At 38.2% G+C, this 20,655-nt stretch overlaps 1 protein-coding gene across 7 annotated transcripts in view; it reads right to left on the bottom strand.

Annotated features, from left to right (window-relative positions):
- numbl.L (numb homolog-like L homeolog) overlaps positions 1 to 20,655 on the bottom strand; it is a 61,641-nt gene that overhangs the window by 18,464 nt on the left and 22,522 nt on the right. For all 7 annotated transcript variants that reach the window (XM_018231071.2, XM_018231063.2, XM_018231070.2 and 4 more), the window contains 3 exons: positions 18,239 to 18,291; positions 11,634 to 11,767; positions 1,655 to 1,729 (listed from right to left, as the gene is read on the bottom strand). In XM_018231071.2, the coding sequence (XP_018086560.1) occupies positions 1,655 to 1,729; positions 11,634 to 11,759 (201 nt within the window). In that variant the 5' untranslated portion in view covers positions 11,760 to 11,767; positions 18,239 to 18,291. The remainder of the gene's footprint in view (positions 1 to 1,654; positions 1,730 to 11,633; positions 11,768 to 18,238; positions 18,292 to 20,655) is intronic.

Genomic DNA, 20,655 nt, shown 5'->3' with positions numbered 1-20,655 from the left:
TTTATAGACTTGCACCTGCCCCGTCCCTTTTGTGACATCATCGCAGGGTGGGTCTATAAATAGAGGGGACAGAGCCGGGTCTAATATATCTAGTTAGTAAAAAATGTAATGTATAAAGGCTGGAGTGACTGGATGTGTAACAGAACAGAACACAACTTTTGCAGCTCTCTTGGTTTTCACTGATTGGTTACCAGGCAGTAACCAATCCTTGACTCGAGGGGGGGCACACGGGTCATAACATTTGCTTTTGAATCTGAGCTGAATGCTGAGGATCAATTACAAACTCACTGAACAGTTATGTCCCATGTGGCCCCTCTTCAAGTCGCTGACTAACTCAGAGTTAGAGAGCTGAAAAGCAGGATGTTGGATTCTGGCTATAATGTTAAAAACCCCAGGTTCCGAGCATTCTGGATAACAGATCCAATACCTGTACTAAAAAGTAGAAACTAAATACTTTAGTTTTGTTTTTTATATAAAACAATGTCACAATTAAAAAATGAATGTTGCATTTCAGTGGTACAAAAGTAACTATATAACCGGTAGAAATATTTCAGTGTGGGATTTCTCACTCAGTACGAGAGAATTGTTAAAAGGTGTGAATACTTTATCAAGTCATTGTTCATAATTTCAAGGTGAACCTTTCAAGCGAATATATCACATATGGCATTTCGACTGCGTCATCAGGCAGAAAACGGTAGTAGTCATATTGCCCCTCTACCCGTCACTGCTTCCCACAGCTTAAAATGCCCAGTGTGACAATCGCCTTAGCTCTACTTGCCACTGGAGCCCAAAAAGTTGTGCTATGTATAGTAAGGACATCTGGGAAACTTTGCAACACTCCCTCTGTAGTTGTGACAGCATAAATATGAAAATAAATACGTAGAGTAAGGAGTGAAAGCCAAACGGACTGATGTTAAAGGAGTATTTCAACTTTAAGGCTACCTTTAGTATGTGAGTATTTCGTAGCAAACTTTCAAGTGGTCTTCGATTATTATAATTTTTAATTTATTTGCCTTTTTCGTCTTACGCTTTCCAGCTAAATGGGGGGGTAAAAAAATGATTGTTCGGAGATGCTACAATTTTTTTGTTACTTTGTATTTTTACTTATCTTGCTATTCAGTGCTGCTCTTATTCATATTCCAATCTCTCACACCAATGCTTAGTTGCTAGGTTAATTCGGACCCTAGCGACCAGATGCTGAAATGCCAAACTGAAATCACACATAATAAAAATTGGAACCCAATAGCAAATTGTCTCAGAATATTCCTCTATACTTCATACTAAAAGTTAATTTAAAGGTGGAAAACCCCTTTAACCAGCAAATTATTTTACAAGAGACTCTAGTGTCCTATTTAAGTTTGCTGTAAAATCACTGTGTTTTAGGGCAGGAGGCAAAATTTGGCCCTTCAAGGCAAGATACATGTCCTCTGTGTACCCAAGAACCACACAAAATTGTATAGTAATAAAAAAAATATTAATAAAATGAATGTGGAGTAGTGAATGATCACCAAACAACATGGAGAAATGAGATACAACATTGCTCTATTTGTAATTTTAGAGACATCTTGTAAAGGCTTCTGAACTACAGAAATGTTTACCATGGCTGCACATAATAACAGTATTATATTCTTAAAAAATCAATAGGTTTACATACAGATTTTAATCTTTTCACCGCTTCTTCACAGATGTGCATCCCTCTCGATTCCTCCACTTCCACGTGGCCGAGATACTAAGGGAAACATAATGGTACAAGTGACTTGAGGAATGCAGAAAGTATCTATGGAATGAATGTCAGTGATATCACTTAAAGGCAAATCCCACAAGAAAATATGTGCTTTCAAACTCTCCCTCCCAGCCTGATCCGTGATACAACAAGACAAAATGTATTCACTGGTATTCAGTGTTTTACAGTTGAACACAAGGTACTGAAAAACAATAATCCAGCATTAAATGGATGACAGCATCTGCCTCATGCAACAATAGATGGGAATTTCAGGAGTTTCGACATTTAGACAGTATTTGATATAATTCCCTTTGTGAAAGAGGCCCCCACAGGTGCCAGGTAGAGTTTAACCACCTGTCCCCCTCTGGTTCCACCCCGAGAAAAGGGGAAACAGAACTGCAAGCAGAATATTAAAAAAAAAAAAAAAACAGACGCAAAGATACTATCGTATCGTACTATCCGTTTTTGGATCGTGTGTGTAGTGTTGTGTGTGAGCATTGTGTGTTTTGTTTGCTTTACTACAATATATTAATCTGAATGGTTAGTTGCAGGTCGGAAGATTGGAACGGATGTTCCTTTGTCTAATATAGCCTAATAATCTGCACGTCTATGGCCAGTTTAAAGGAGAAACAACCCCCTTATTAAAAAAAAAACATAACCCACCCCCTACCCCACATAGACCCCCCTTCCTCCTCCCCCCAGCATAGCTGCTACCCCGGGCAAATGCCCCTAACTTTTTACTTACCCCTCGGTGCAGATTCAGGGATCGGAGTTGACGGCAGCCATCTTCCGGGTCTTCATGTCTTCTTCCGGCGCTTCAGCAATCTCCGTCAATTTCAGCTCATGCGCAGTTGTCCCAAACTGGGAAATGGCTCCAACTGCTCATGTGCCTACACGCCGGTCTCATTGCCAGATGTGCCGTAGACACAGAAGATGGCTGCTCTGAACTCTGAATTTGTACCAAGGGGGTAAGTAAAAAATTAGGGGCATTTTGCCCAGGGTAGCAGCTAGGCTGGGGGGAGGAGGGGGTTTGTTTCTCCTTTAAGGCTAATGTGGCACAGAAAAAGACCAATTTTGCCCTCTACCTCCACATGCTTTCAGTCACTAGCAGGCATGCAATCCACTTGTAACTGCACATATGGGGCAGATTTTGAGCAGAAAACACATGTATGTGCATTTTCGGTATGAAAATCTGCTCCATGTGAATAAAGAGCAGAAAGGGAGAGTAGGCGAGACCAGAGTAAGAAAGTGGTGGTAAGGGTAATGTGACAGGGGAAGTTTTATTACCTGTGCAAAATTGGCTGTCACGCAAGCTCCTGAAAACACTACCAAGCAAAAATGTGGAAGGAGGCATTCTGCTTCACTATACAATCTTATTATCCTTTATTTATATAGCCCCAACATATTCTACAACACCTTACAGATATTACACATAATACACATCAGAACCAGTCTCCGTGGAGCTTACTATGGGAATCCCTATCACAGTCACACACATTATGGGCAGTATTATCCGGAGCCAAATTAACCCGACTGCATGTTTTAGAGTGTGGGAGGAAACCAGAGTAGCCAGAGGAAAGCCATGCAGGCACAAGGAGAACATACAAATTCCTTGCAGATAGAGCCCTGGCAAGAATCAACCTAGGAACCTGGCAATGCAATGTATTAAAATAACTCTCAGTTAGAAAGTTGGAATTTCTGGGATAAAACCATGAAACAACAATAACAAAAGGAAAGACGACAGTCACATACCTAACAAAATCACATGCTGCCCATGTCTTCAAAACATTACAGATGTGTTTCAAGCACAAGTACAAATGCTTAGTTTTCATATCACTTTAAATGGAAAAACATTTATGGCACACACAATAAGAAGTACAATTCCATGGAGAGTGGAGAATTGACCTAAAAACCTAGATTACTCAGAGATTCCACAAGATAGCAACGTATTGAGGGAGGCTGGTTTGTGAAATGTACCATTGAGACAGCCTCAAGGATCCAATTTCTTTACAATAAAAGCAAATCCTATTTCGAGTCTTGAATGCCATTATCTACTAAAAAGGGCAAATAAAGAGTTTATTTAACAAATGTTTGAGTAACTAACTCATCTCAGTTAAGTCAATTGTATGCTAATTACCAGGGCTGGTCCTATCAAATGTGGGGCCCAATTGGGACCATGTTGGCGGGGCCCCTAGACAAAGTGTTGCTGGCTACTGACACACCAAGTATTTAGGAAAATAAGGGCATACAGGCACAAAATAGAAAGGAAAGGGGCAGACAAGGTAACATAATAGAGGCACACAGGGTAAGATAGAGAGGGAGGAAATAGGAGAGTGGACTGGGCCAATTAGTTTGGGGCTGGGCCGATTCAGCTTGGGAGCAGGCTTGGTTGGATTGGGGGCAGGCAGGGCCTATCAAGGTTGGAGGAAAGCTGGGCCTATGAGAGTTGGGGGCAGGCTAGACCTATGGATTTGGGGATGGGCTGGACTCTCAAAGTTGGGGGCAGGCCAGGCAGCATCATGTGCTGAGGGAAATATTATCTGTGCTGCCCTTTGGTGCGGGGCCCCCCAGAGGTGCGGGGCCCAATTGGGCCCAATTGGTCCAATTGGCCTAAGGCCGGCCCTGCTAATTACTATGGGAAATAATTACATAGGCTTATGTCACCAGGAAAACTTTTCAATGGCAAAGAAACACATCAATTTGTACTGACTGAGTTTTTTTGGGGAAAAATATAGTGTAGCAGATAACCCCAATAAATCCTTCCACCAGTAGGGTTGCCACCTGGCCGGTAAAAATGATGGTTTATCCCAATGTTATTAATAGGGAAAAAAAGATAAATATATAGGAAGGCCGGTATTTTTTTCCAGAAAAGGTGGCAAGCCTATCCACCAGTGAATTTTTTGCACATCAAAACACCTTTTAATACCAGAATTTTAAAATAATAAACACAGGGTGAACACTATGATCTATATTGCCATGCAATCCATTGTAACACTGATCTCAATCCAGTATAATCATTACATCGCCTACATGCATTTACGATATACAGAAACAAAATCTACTGGTGGGGGATTTTTCACCTTTAGGTTAACTTTTAGTATGTTATAGACAACTTTTCAATTGGCCATCATTTTTTAATTATTTTACTTCTTCTGCTGAATCTTTTCATCTTTCAAATAGGGATCACTGACCCCATCTAAAAACAAATGCTCTGTAAGGCTGCAAATGTATTGTTATTGGTACATTTTATTACTCATCTTTCTATTCAGACCCTCTACTCTACTATTCATATTCCAGTCTCTTATTCAAATCAATGCAGAGTTGCTAAGGTAATTTTGATCCTAGCAACCAGACTGCTGAAATTGCAAACTGGAGAGCTGCTGAATAAAAAGCTAAATAACTCAAAAACACAAATAATAAAAAATAAAAAAAACAATTGCAAATTATTTCAGAATATCACTTTCTATAGCATACTAAAAGTTAATTTAAAGGTGAACAATCCCTTAAAGAACTCAAATTCGAATATTCCCCACCTAAAACCTGCTGAATTACTGTATAAGTCAATGGGAGAGGTCCAGGGATCAATTTGGAATGGTTTGTAATCTTCCCAAAATTCAAGTTTGGTCGAATTCAGTAAAATTAGTCCAAGTTTTACATATTCGATTTTAATAACTAGTTGAATATTCAAATTTTGAGTCAAATCTAATTCATGTGACTCACATGAATTCAAAATTCGACCCTTGATTAATGTACCACTTGTTATAGAATTACGAATTCTAACCAACTAGTGTCCAAATTACCGTCGCACCATGCTCTGATTTAAATAAGGAACTGGAATATGAAAAGGAGAGGGCCTGGATCGAAAACTGTAGCAATAACAGTAGCAATAATAGTATATTTGTCGTTTTACAGAGCATTTGTTTTTAGATGGGGTCAGTTATGCCCATTTGAAGGCAGGAAAGAGTCAGAAGAAGGCAAATAATTAAAAAACTATAAAATAATTAAAAATGAAGACCAATTGAAAAGTTGCTTATAATTGCCCATTGTATAACATACTAAAAGTTGACTTAAAGTTGACCACCTAGTTAAGCTTTTATGCTTCATGGCACAGGCAGATTCGGGGAGATTAGATGCCCATCGACAAACCTTCTTCTGGGCGACTAATCTCCCCAAACTGCTTCCCGCCAGGTAAAATGTAAATCGCTGGCGGGATGGCACTCGGAGCGATTCGTTTTCTGAAGTCGGCCGATGTTTCCTCGTGAGGCAACTTCGGAAAACGAATTGCTCCGAGTGCCATCCCGCCGGCGGGAAGGTAGGGTAGGCAGGAGATTAATCGCCCCACAGAAGAGGAGATTTGTTGCCGGTGACTAATATCGCCGAATCTGCCTGTGTGCCTTGACCTTCAGTTGCTCTGTGGCTCAGCATGCAGCAGAATGAGGGTATGCAGTGTATATTTGTATAATAGTCTACTTATCTTTATACAAAAGTATCTCTTTCTGCATCAGGATAAGAAATATCTAGCCATTGTTTTATGTACACAGTCTGTCTACCAACATCTTCTCCTTCCAGACAGCTCACAAAAATGGCATGTTAGTTATGCAGCTAGGGGCACTCTAAAAGTCCCTTTTAAGTGAAAAAAGCAAACTGTATATCTATTTCTGTGACAAATAAAAATATTTATTTAGTTTTCACAGAAAACCTTTTAATGGGAATGAAGAATTTCCCTTTCACAAAGAAAAAAATCAAATGTTTTTCAACCTGTAGATACTGCAGTGAGCAGTTTTGGCCTAAAAAGGTCTCTTGCCTCCGTGTTCTATTTTCCTATTTAAATGATTTGTAGTCAGTCATAGGGAGTAACTACATGCCAAGGTGTTTGCACTAAATGTTAAAGGGATGGGTCACCTTTAAAGGAAAACTATACCCCCAAAATGAACACTTAAGCAACAGATAGTTCATATTATATTAAGTGGCATATTAAAGAATCTCACAAACTGAAATATATATTTAAGTAAATATTGCCCTTTTACATCTCTTGCCTTGAGCCACCATTTTGTGATGGTCTCTTTGCTGCCTCAGAGATCACCTGACCAGAAATACTACAGCTCTAACTGTAACAGGAAGAAGTGTGGAAGCAAAAGACACAACTCTGTCTGTTAATTGGCTCATGTGACCTAACATGTATGGTTTGTTGGTATCTTTGTGAGTACAGTGAATCCTACGATCCCAGGGGGCGGCCCTTATTTTTTAAAATGGCAATTTTCTATTTATGATTACCCAATGGCACGTACTACTAGAAAAGTATATTGTTATAAAAATGATTTACATGAAGCAGGATTTTACATATGAGCTGTTTTATGCAATATCTTTTTATAGAGACCTACATTGTTTGGGGGGTATAGTTTTCCTTTAAGTTAACTTTTGGGGGCACATTTACAAAGCTCGAGTGAAGGATTCGAATTAAAAAAACTTCGAATTTCGAAGTGTTTTTTTGGCTACTTCGACCATCGAATGGGCTACTTCGACCTTCGACTACTACTTCGACTTCGAAAGATTCGAACTACAAATCGTTCGACTATTCGACCATTCGATTATCGAAGTACTGTCTCTTTAAGAAAAACTTCGACCCCCTACTTCGGCAGCTAAAAGCTACCGAAGTCAATGTTAGCCTATGGGGAAGGTCCCCATAGGCTTGCCTGCGTTTTTTTGATCGAAGGATATTCCTTCGATCGTTGTATTAAAATCCTTCGAATCGTTCGATTCGAAGGATTTAATCATTCGATCGAACGAATAATCCTTCGATCGTTCGATCGTAGGATTAGCGCTAAATCGTTCGACTTCGATATTCGAAGTCGAACGATTTTAGTTCCTAGTCGAATATCGAGGGTTAATTAACCCTCGATATTCGACCCTTAGTAAATCTGCCCCTTAGTATGTTTTAGAATGGCCGATTCTAAGCCACTTTTCAATTAGTCATCATTGTTTATTTTTTATAGTTTTTTTATTTGCCTTTTTCTTCAGACTCTTTTCAGCTTTCAAAAGGGGGCCCATTTAAAAAGAAATGATGTATAAAGCTACACATGTATTGTTATAGCTAATTTGTGTTACTCATGTTTCTATTCATACCCTCTCCTGTTCATATTTTAGTATCTTATTAAAATCAATGCATGATTGCTAGGGTAATTTGGACCCTAGCAACCAGATTGCTGAAATTGCAAACTGGAGACATTCTGAATAAAAAGCTAAATAACTAAAAAAACCCACTAATAATAAAAAATGAAAACCCGATAGCAAACGTCACTCGCTACATCATACTAAAAGTTAATTTAAATGTGAACAAATCCATATGTGCATACCTCCCAAAATTCTGGAAATAAAAAGAGGGACAAAAAAGTTGCATCGCCTAGTGCGGTGAAAACTTTTTTGACCATGCACATTTTTGTGGCCACACAACCTAATTACCATGTTCATTTTACAAAATTTGTCAGGTTAAGAAAGTTTGAACATATTTATGTGTTTTTTTTCCAGTTATGACAGTTTTGCAAATTAAGGTGAATTTCCCTTTAAGCTGTTGCTGAGTCTAACTTTTCCCAAGGGACCGGTTATCTTATATTGTTACAATTACTTATTTGCTTATCTTGAAATTGTTACAAAAGTATCTTATCTTTTGCTGTTGGCTGTTCTGGGCTCTCTGCCAAAAGCCAATTAAGTTAGAAACTTTGTTTCTTTTTCTGGCTGTTCAGTGCAGACAACCAATCCAGTACAAGCGACGGACTGCGGGTTGAGCTGTCAAAAGAGGGACTGTCCCTCTAAAAACAGGACATTTGGGAGGTATGTATGTGTGATAAAATAGAGGTCACCAGTTAGACATCTATCTCCATTACAGCAGAGGCACGGACTAACTGAATGAAGCTGGATGATTGCAGTAAGCACTGAAGTCTATGAAGCTCAAAGCAAACATGTTGCCTGACAAATCAGCAAGTGCAACAGATGCGGAGAACTTTTGCCAAACGCTCCTAAAAATAAATAAATCATTCTTGCAACACATCACTCTTTGGATACAGTTATTTTAGCCACCGCAGAGCAGGAAAAATTCAGAACCAACCACAGTCAGACACCTGCTGCGCGTTATTTTTTTAACCTCTAACCTTAAAGTGTAATCCTATACTTAGCAACGAAACACTAAGGGGCACATTTACTTAGCTTGAGTGAAGGAATAGAGGAAAAAATACTTTGAATTTCGAATGTTTTTTTTTTTTGGCTACTTCGACCATCGAATTGGCTACTTCGACTACGAATCGAATGATTCGATAGTCGAAGCACTGTCTCTTTAAAAAAAAACTTCGACCAAGTACTTCGCCACCTAAAACCTACCGAAGGTCCCCATAGGCTTCCTAACAATTTTCTGATCGAAGGAAAGTCGTTCCTTAGAATCGTTCGTTTAATCGATCGAACGATTTTTCCTTCGATTGTTCAGTCGTAGGAAATGTGGTAAATCCATCAACTTCGATATTCGAAGTCGAAGGATTTTACTTCCACGGTCGAATATCGAGGGTTAATTAACCCTCTATATTCGACCCTAAGTATATGTGCCCCTAAATGTGAAACCTAATGACTGCGGTACCTGTGATTTTTATAAACCATTTTATAAAAAATTATAATTAGGTAACAAGCCACCTAAGATAATCTTAAATCACCTTTCATTGCAGATAATGGGGAATCATGGTACTCACAACAGACGAACAACCAGCTCCTTTAAAAAAAAAAAAATGCTCTTATGCTCTTCACCTTTAAAGGAAAACAATACCTCCAAAATGAATACTAAGTGATACTGACACTAAAAATTGTATTGCTCATCTTTCTAGAAAGGTCCTCTCCTATTCATATTCCAGTCTCTTATTCAATGCATGGTTGCTAGGGTAATTTCGACCCTAGCCACCAGATTATTTATAATGCAAATTGAAGAGATACTGATTACAAAGCTAAATAACTCAAAAACCTTAAATAATAAAAAATAAAAACCAATTACAGATTTTCTCAAAATATCACTCTCTGCATCATACTAAAAGTTAACTCAAAGGTGAACAACCCCGTTAATTCCATACATGAGCCATAAATCCAGTGATTCTCATTAACTATTATAAAATGCTATTTAAGGAACCGTTAGGCCTTTCTTGTATTAAAAATAGAGACAACACACCATAAACATTCTAAACTGGGAGTGGCCCAAAGATGTCCCAGTGGAATAACCGAATAACCACTAAAGGTATTTTAAGTAATTTATTATTTAGCTTGGGACCTAAATTTTCAGTTATAAAGGACATGTAAACCCCCCATACACATATTTAGTCAGAGAACAGCTTTTCTGAATTATTTAAAACCTGCCACTCTGGTTGTTAAAAGGTTATATTATTAAGGCTGTAGAATCCACTTAATCACTTAGGATTCCTTGTCTTTCTCTCACTTGGGCCTTTCACTAAGGAATTTACTTTGGTTGTTGGCTACTGAGCATACTCAGTTCTTCTCAGCTCATATCCCGAAACACACCATACTTCCCAACTGTCCCGTTTTCTGCAGGAGAGTCCCGATTTTGAACTTGGATACTTTTGTAACAATTTAAGTAGGGAAGCACCGAATCCACTATTTTCGATTCGGCCGAACACCCGAATCCTTTGCGAAAGATTTGGCCGAATGCCGAACCGAATCCTAATTTGCATATCCAAATTAGTGGTGGGAAGGGAAAAACATTTTTTACTTCCTTGTTTTGTGACAAAAAGTCACGTGATTTTCCCTCCCCACCCCTAATTTGCATATGTAAATTCAGATTCAGTTCGGCCAGGCAGAAGGATTCGGCCGAATCCTGCTGAAAAAGGCCGAATCCTGGATTCGGTGCATCTCTAAATTTAAGATAAGCAAAGATACAATTGTAACTATTAAAGATAAGCAGGTCTCTTGGGAGAATGGAGACTTACAGCTTAAAGGGCAATTCCCTTTCATTAGCAAAACTGTTCATAAAACATTGCACTAAACTCCCAGAAATGTGTTAAACTTTCATAACCTGCTAAATTTTGTAAAATGGACATGGTAATTAGGGGAGTGTGGCCATAAAATGGGCATGGCCCCATTTTTTAATGTTGGAAGGTATGAACACACCCTCTAGTCTAGCAGCCAATGAAGAGTTGGCATTGCTGGTTCCCACAGAAACTCTGCTCTAGCGGTCTGCTCAAATTTTACTCAGCTTAATCATTACAGGGCTCATGCCAGAACTGTTCATTAAGTATGTTCTGCCTGTGTAAGTCTGCATACTTGATTGCATGAATCCTACAGTACAAATGTGCTCTTTGCAAAAGTAAATGTCATTGATAATGTGTCAGAGGGAAAAGGGCCATCGGATGAAAGCTGCTATTTGTTTTCGGAAATGTGATGATGCTGGCAGATGGCGATATATGCAGTACAAACAATGATATTTAGGTGGTGAAGAGGTGCCCAACTTATATAGATGGTAGGAAAATGTAGGCTTCACATGTCCCTTCAGATCGGATATGTTGGTCTTTTTTCTATTTTTACCCCCAGAAAAAGTGGCAATGCTATTTGCAGTTGAATACGGGGTTTAATTGATTCTCTTTTCATCTATATTTTACAAAATGTCCCAATTTTTTTGAAAACAGGGTTGAAAACATCCACATCTACTGCCAATTTTGGGTCATTTCAAGGGACACACTTCCATCACAAATGCAGCTAATCAAATAAGTTGTCCAGGATCCAGAAATATACTGCTCCCATAAAAACAGCTTTTTGTTGATGATCAAGCAAATCAAAACCCCACAAGCAACTATATTTCTTGCATCACAGAGAAATCCTCATTTGAATAAAAAGCTGCAGTTTAAGATGATCCAGATATTACTACATTTACCTTAACTTGAAAACTACATTTGCCAGTCCTGACCGATTCTTCATCAGTCTGCCACTGGTGGGGTCGGCTTGCCTCCGGAACATAGATGTCTTTCTTCCGCCGAAAACTCTGACGCAGTTTGTTCATTTTCAGCTCTAAGAGTGAGAAGAGATCTGTTACGCAAGTAAACTTACAAATACCTTCACATTGAGAATTTCTTCCAGCCCTTCTTATTTAACATCATACATGCTTAAATAAATACTGAGCATGTGACATGTAAACAATAAAAACAAGTTACCCAATTTATATCCATTCATATTCAAATGTTCTGAATAAGCAGAAGTTGCAAAATGATTTTGATTTTAATGTTTGCCAGTAAAACAAAACAAACAGATATTTGATAATGAATCAAGACATGCTCAGGTCAGGCCCTATAGAACTGATGATGAACAAGAGCGTATGCTGCCCAGTCTATACTGCTAGGATCCTATGTAAGTAAGGAGGAAACATAATAAAAAATATTCCTCAACAAGAAAAAAAAAATTCTACTCTAATCTATTCTGTGTGTATTTAAAGGTATGGGATCCATTATCCAAAAATCTTTTATCCAGAACGCTCCAAATTACAGGTAGGCCATCTCCCATGGAGTCGATTTTGATCAAATAATTCAAATTTTTTTAAAAAATTATTTCTTTTTTCTGCAGTAATAAAACAGTGCCTTATACCTGATCCCAACTACAATATAATGAATCCTTATTAGAAGCAAAAACATTCCTATTGAGGTTTTTTTTAAATGTTTGAATGATTTTTTTAAGCAAACTTAAAGGGATACTGTCATGGGAAAAAGTTTTTTTTCCAAAATGAATCAGTTAATAGTGCTGCTCCGCAGAATTCTGCACTGAAATCCATTTCTCAAAAGAGCAAACAGATTTTTTTATATTCAATTTTAAAATCTGACATGGGGCTAGACATTTTGTCGATTTCCCAGCTGCCCCCAGTCATGTGACTTGTGCCTGCACTTTAGGAGAGAAATGCTTTCTGGCAGGCTGCTGTTTTTCCTTCTCAATGTAACTGAATGTGTCTCAGTGAGACATGGGTTTTTACTATTGAGTGTTGTTCTTAGATCTACCAGGCAGCTGTTATCTTGTGTTAGGGAGCTGCTATCTGGTTACCTTCCCATTGTTCTTTTGTTTGGCTGCTGGGGGGGGGGGGGAGGGAGGGGGATGATATCACTCTAACTTGCAGTACAGCAGTAAAGAGTGATTGAAGTTTATCAGAGCACAAGTCACATGATTTGGGGCAGCTGGGAAATTGACAAAATGTCTAGCCCCATGTCAGATTTCAAAATTGAATATAAAAAAATCTGTTTGCTCATTTGAGAAATGGATTTCAGTGCAGAATTCTGCTGGAGCAGCACTATTAACTGATTCATTTTTTAAAAAAAAGATATTCCCATGACAGTATCCCTTTAAGGTATAGAGATCCAAATTATGGAAAGACCCCCAGGTTCATTCTGCATAACAGGTCCCATACCTGTAAATATTTTTGTTGGGCAGATTTTAAGAACCTCCAGTTGATATAACAGCCACATATAATTGCCACAATATGACCTCAGGGAATCACCAGCTCTAGTGAAGAATAGTAGCTGCATTTTAGTTACCCACAAAGAAGCGTTACTTCACTATTCCGCTAGAAGACTAGCTTTACGCTAAATACACAAGGGTTTATTTGATTTCGGTCAGCTTTTTTAAGGAGTAACCAGTACTAAAAAAACAAATGAAACCTATGTTATTGTAGGATGAGAGTGTGTGCTTGTGCCTTAACAATTACTAGCCAATTTAATGCATCCTGCATTCATTTAGTGGTACTTTGTGTATGCATTACACACAATAGATTTTACATTTTCAGACATCCTTATGAACACACCCAGATCAAAGTTCTGAAGCAACACAACCCCTTCAGCATTGAGCAGAATTTGCCAAGCCCACACATCCATGGGAAGAATGAGCTCAACGCAAAACTATGCAAGACGATCTGGAAATGTTCTGTGGTCTCATGCTTATGTTTACAACAGGAGGACTTTGGCTTATTAAGCGACTCATTTTCTGGATGCCATAGAACAGATCTCCTTATTTATCAAGGCTTTCTGTAGTAAGGAATTTAACTATATTTCCTTTTTTGCCATTAGTTCAATGAATAGGACTTGTACTTCACATACTTTTTGCCTATTGTTTCAATTGAGAAATGTTTTTAGTTTTTGTTATTTTTTGTAGTAACTGGGGGGTACAACTACATCAAGGCCTGTACCGCCTTCCCCACTGGACCATGCAGGAGTAATCTGGGGATGCTAGGGTGTACTGTAAACCTCAATAATAAGGAGGAAGGCCCGTGATGAATAAAAAATGGGGGGGGGTGTCCTAGTTGCAAGCCGTAGTGCTTTTGTTACTTTTTTTCTTTTGCAAAAACTGAAATTGAAGTAATGTCATATTTTACAAGCACATTAAAAACAAATTGCCAACTCCTATAATTAGCTTCTCAGCATGCACATTGAGCATAAACATGCTAAACAAGATCCAAATGGGTGCTCCAGCAGACATTTTTGAAAGCCTAGATCAGTGATCCCCAACCAGTGGCTCTCGAGCAACATGTTGCTTGGATGTTGCTCCCAGGGGCCTCACAGACTTTTTCATGCTTGTGTTGAATCCCTACTCTTTTTACATTTGAAAGTAGCTCTCGGTTATGAAAGTTTGCTGGTAAAGCAAGTCCAATACATACAATACATACAATACATCGTTCTTGCCATTTTTTTAGGCATTAGCTCTTCATTAAGATTGACAATATCTTCACAGTTAAAGACCCAGGTCTACTGCAAATGATTTATTATGTATTTATTGTTCTGGTAAAATACTAGAAAAAGTACCACTGCAGCACCTCTTTCTGAGAAATGGCGAGACTAAGCCCGAAACATTGCCTGGTCTAATAAATTCAACTTCTCACTTTTTGCAACAAAGAGAGAATTTCTAGTATGTCTACCCTGGCAAGGATTTCCGGACAGCTTTGCACCCAACTCAGAAGGTTCTATAAGGTGGTTGAAGCACACACACGTTCTATTAATTTGGATATTATTCAAGTAAAATGACATTATGCTCACATGATCTGGTTTCACACATAAAACGTTTTATTACGTTAATAAGATATCTATGCTCATCAGTGCATTTTATTGTTCAATCACAGACCTAGGCTGCTTAGCGCTCTTCATCTTTATGGAGCAGGTATAAATAGGGTATAGGTTTCATGGCTGCTGAAGAAAATGTCTATCCCTTGGCTAATGAAGAGGTGTTACTGATGCACTAAATGGTTAATTCTTATAATTGCAGTCAGAATTGAAAGCACTATGACCTTGGATGCATTTAATATCCAACACTGCTGATGCCCATACTGTAAATGTTTCGTTTCGTGATCATTAACTGGGTCAGTTATCTGCTCCACTGGTTTTTTCGTGCAATTACCATATCAAAACACAGACTCTGCTCTGAACTACTAATTTTGAAAATACGAAAGCTTCATAGCCTTTAGGCAGTCAAGCCAACAAAGCTGCCAGAACATACAGAAGCACATCTATTCTCAGTCATGGTACAGCAGTTGCAAAAAATGAAATGATTCCACATGTAAGGCTGAATTCTGATGGGAGACAAAAACATTTTCATACAGAAACCGTAAAATTTAAGCTTTGTTTTGGCGCTTGAAGGAGAACATTTTAAGTCTTAATATGATGATAACTTTCACTGGTAAGTTAGCAGAACAGAAAGTGAAAATATGTTAACTAAATATCTATCTTGAATTTTTGATAGAATAATTCAAAGGGCAATCTAAACACCCAATGCATGTTCCTCTCCTTTGTATTTTAAGGCCATAAGCCTGATGTGTTGCATCTTGCAGATAACAGTCTGACAAGCTTAAAGGGCCAATATATTATTTTATTACTAGGCTGAGTATAAATGATTGCCTCTGAATATATGCGAAGGTTATGAGAAAACCTAAAAAGAAGTCTCTGCTAAGAAGAATGTATTTTATAGCCACACAACCCCTGCTGACATATTTTAATCCCATATATGTAAGTATATAGTCAGAAACAAAATATTATAGTTAAATAGATTGTTACACTAAATACTACGCTATATATATATATATATATATATATATATATATATATATATATATATATATATATACCAGTTTTTTGCATTGCAATTGTAAAGATGTAGTAAAAATGTTTTTTTTAAAAAATAAAGTTTTCTAAAATGTCACTTTTATAAATTATATAATCACAATGTTAGTATACTGAAAGACTGCTGCTCATTTTCATCGACTGAAACAGGCTGCAAGGCTGTTAAAGACAAGTGAGTTTATTTAGTTTTAAATATTATTGAAACACACAGCTATTTGTTTAATCATAAAGAGAACAGAAGTAAATAAAATGATTTTAAAGTAAAAAAAAAAAAAGTAAAGCAATACAAGCAGAGAAGTTTATGGATCTGTCTCATGAAGTTATGATGGCACAAATCAGCAGTAGCAATTATTGTATATTCCTGGCAATGATAGACGAAAAGTCTTTTAAATTGAGGCTTCAGAGGAGTTGCTTAACTGAAGACTATTCTGCATTACTCAAACAAATGTACAAGTAGTTGCTGCAAGATACTCAATAGGCACAGGAAACCTGTGGGCACTTACGATTGATCTAATTTGTTGTTTTACAAAAATGGAGACCACATAAAAAAAATATACTTAAAGTACATGTTAACCCCACCAAAAAAATGTAAATAGTCTCTTTGAAATCATTAAATACCTGCCGCTCTGGTTAGAGGGGAGACGTCACCCAGACATAAAAAAAGCTGTATAATAAAAGTAATTTTCAAAATAAATATGAAACCCAAATTCTTTTATTATTAAAACACCCATAACTATTATAAATTTGTTTAAACGTCTCAGCTGTCAATCATATTTTGCTTGCTCCTCCTCTATGCTGGGGGGGCAGGCAATTACTTTCTCTTTCCATTCTGCACGTCCAAGATGTCACTGCACCCCTCACCATCTAATTGTGTAGCCAGTGCTTGGGGATTTGTATCAGGTAGCCCAATTCTGACGCATAGATAACATTTTAGCATGATGCAAATCTTGCCTTAATAACAGTGTCCACAAAATGGCGCCTGCCTTCTTAATTTTATTGTGAAGTCCAAGACTAAAAAAAACAAAATTTAAATAATTTACATAGAGTAAGTGAAGTTTATTTTACTTGACTGGCATCATAAAATGTATTTGGAATTAGTTTGGGGTGACGGGTCCCCTTTAATAGTAAGACTGCATCACCCACTTAATACCATAGGATTCATTCTCCTCCTCTAACCCACTCAGCCCTCCTTCATCTCAATTCAGATTATTAAACACACCCTCCAGTCAAACAGTCAATGAAGAGATGGCATTGCTGGTTCCCATTTAAACTGCTACTATTTACCTCCTAACCTCCTCTCCTGAGCTCAGCTTAACCACCACAGTGCTTAATCCAATCAGGACTTTTCATCAAAGTTAGTTCTTCTGTAAACTTTTAAATTTGCAGAGATCAAACTTTGCAGATGTAAATTTTCCTCTGGCATGTCATCAGTGACAAAGGTTGTCGGGTAAAATCTTTTGGCAATGGAGAACAGAGGGGATGTATAAATGCAGTACAAACGATGTGGTTCAGGTGGGGGAGATTAGCCTAACTTCTATACATGATTTAAAGATTCAAGATTTAAAGATTCAACGTTTTATTGTTGTATGTACAGAATGCACCATACAACGTACAATGAAATTCTTTTTTTTTTTTTGCTCAGAAAAGGTTTTTATTTGAAAGCATAATAAATGGTAACAGTGTGTCAGACAAAGGTTAGAAACATCATGTCATGTAACAAAAAGGCACAATCAAAACATTTATCACATAGGCAGTAGTTACCTTAGCCTCCCACCCCCCTCTACAATGAAATTCTTACTCGTCTTACTAAATTCTTAATGTCTTTTTCACAGACTAGACAACACTCAGTGCAACAGTACAATAATAAAATAAAGTTACAATAAGTTCTGTTTACTCTAGCTATATACAACAGGGGAATGTAGGGTTTTTATGTCCTTTAAGATGGACAAGGCAATAATACCAGGAGGCTATGAATGTATCAACTGGGCAGTCACCTAAAGCTGGGCTTGCATAGGCCTCCATTATGATCTGATAATTGTCCTGAGAGACACATAACATGATCAGTCTTGGGCCCAGCACGTGGGTGGCTTCAAATATGGGGCAATACAAATAGTAAGCAGTCTCAAACATGGAAAATTTATTTGGCTCACAAAACAATCATAGGATTTAGCTCAAACTTAATTTTTTTAACTATACAAAAAAAGACAGAGGTACCTCAGAGAGCTTCCTCTGATGAAGCATCCATGAGCTTATACAGCTTTGAGCAATGGAAGCAGCATTTCTTGCAGACATTTAACAGGTAAAGCCACTATTCAAAACAGATACAGTTTCCTATACACAACAAAGCACAACAGGTATTTTTTATCCAAATGACAATAGCAAGTGTAAATTACCTTACCTTGGCAGTGGTTTTCTTTTACAGTGGTTCTCAAAGGTTCTGTTGGTTTATTCCTACAAAAAATATATTTAAAATTGGTCAGAGCAACACTCAAAATCGAAGTTTAATGCATAATAACAGCCATCCTTCCGAGTCATGATAGGCCAACAAGCTATTCAATTATTTGGATAAAAGTGATTGTAACTGTACAGCAATTTTATCTGACGGCACTTGCTTCTAATTCATGCATTACAGAGAAGAGAACATGTCAATGGACACTATTTTGCATTTGTACAATTCAGAAAAATTTTCCCACTTAGACAAAGCACCTAAAAATCACCCAACAAGAGAACCACCTTTACAATGCCTGCCTACAATAGGGGGAAAAAAAGGTATTAAAATGAGGCAGAATATTTGATTTGTTCAAGCACTTTCATGGAATTCTTACTTGACAAATGGTTGAGCATAGAAGGATCACCCGCACACAGGAGTTTAGACACAAAAATCTGTATAATAAAAGTCCTTTTCAAACTAAACATGAAATCCAATTTCTATTTTTTATTAAAGCATTCATAACTGGTGTAAGCTCATTTAAAAATCTCAGCTGTCAATCAAATATTGTCTGCCACTCCTCTATGCCAGTGGCATAGAGGCGGGGCAGACAATTACTTTCACTTTCCATTCAGCACTTCCTAGATGTCACTGCTCTCCCCACATTCCCCTGTTCTCTTTACCATTTAATTGTGTAACCAGCACATGGGGATGGACATCGGGTCCCCCATTCTGGTGCACAAACAAGATTCTGAGATGATACAAGAATTGTCTTAATAACAGTGTCCACAAAATGGCTCCTGCCTGCTTGCTATAATTTTGAAATCCCAGACTGAAGGAAGCAAGATTCAAATAATTTATATAGTGTAATTAAAGTTCATTTTGCTTGACTAATGTGATAAAATAGGATTTTGAATAATTTTTTTGGGTGACGGGTCCCCTTTAAGCAGGGCAAGCCCTTGCAATTTATTGTATGCAGTGCAACGTTTCGGGGGACCCCACTTTGTCAAGCATCTTGCACTGCATTCAATAAAATTGCAAGGGCTTGCCCTGCTTAACTAAACTCCTGTGTGCCGGTGATCCTTCTATGTACCCTGGCTGGGCGGTTGCCGATTCCCCCATCACTGAGCACCAGGAAACTCTGCTGGGGTTTGTGAGGTGTGCGGTTTTTCCAAATTGGCTTGGAAATGGTTGAACAACCACTTGTGCACATCATTTGAAATATTTTCTACTGTTGGAAAAAAAAAAGTATTGTATTTCAGGGAAAGGTGGTAACAGTTCAGATCTTCAGTTAGGAAAGACAAGAATAGAAAATTAGAAAAGTAGAAAGCACACTCTGTACAAATATTTAAGTTTTATTTGGTCAAAAGAATTACATATTGCAGATATTTATCCCAATATCCTCAATATGTAAAATTCTTTTGACCAAATAAAACATAAATTTTTGTGCAGAGTGTGCTTTCCACATTTCTATTCACTTATTGGAGACCTATAGGTTGCCTCCTGTAGAATCAGCATATCGCACTGAGTATTTAGAGTCAAACGACATCGCCAAACGAGCGGATCTCTCAGTGTATGGCCACCTTTAGCTGATTTGTTATAGTCTGGAGTTAAATGTTCAACCTAAACCCCCTTAAGAAAAAAAAAAAAAAAAAATAGGCTTCTCTACACCTGCTCACTTTGATATTACAAAGTGGGCGTTCACCTGTGAATGCCACTGGTGAGTGAAGGGATGTAGGGAATATCACAGGGGAGAGGGGGGCCTTCTTCGTAGTTTAGCCAATGACACACCCACGACCAGAGAGGCAACCCCTTCCCCCCACCCTACGTAGACCCCCCTCGCTCCTCCCCCCAGCCTAGCTGCTATCCCAGGGAAATGCCCCTAACTTTTTACCCTCAGTGCAGATTCAGGGATCGCAGTTCACAACAGCCATCATCTGGGTATTTGTGTCTTATTCTGGCGCTTCGTCAATTTCCGTCTATTTCGGCACATGCGCAGTTGTTGCAAACCGGGAAATTGCTCCAACTTCGCATGCGCCGCTTCGCCAGTCTCAGTCTTTGATTGCTGAAGACCCGGAAGATGGCTGCCATGAACTGCGATCCCTGACTCTGCTCCGAGGGTAAAAAGTTAGGGGCATTTCCCTAGGTTAGCAGCTAGGTTGGCGGGGGAGGAGGGAGGGGGACTACGTAGGGCAGGGTTTTTTTTTTTTTGTTAGTTAAGGGTTGAATTCTCCTTTACGTTAACTTTTAGTGTGTTACAGAATAGTCAATTCTAAGCAACTTTTGAACTGGTCTACATTTTTTTTTTTTATTATATTTGAATTATTTGCCTTCTTCTGACTCTTTCCAGCTTTCAATTGGGGGTCACCGACGCCTTTTATTGTCAC

Source organism: Xenopus laevis, chromosome 8L (assembly GCF_017654675.1).
Source record: "Xenopus laevis strain J_2021 chromosome 8L, Xenopus_laevis_v10.1, whole genome shotgun sequence".
Lineage (NCBI taxonomy): Eukaryota > Metazoa > Chordata > Amphibia > Anura > Pipidae > Xenopus > Xenopus laevis.
Note: the sequence above shows the minus strand (reverse complement) of the source record. Positions and strands in the feature narration are given on the sequence as shown.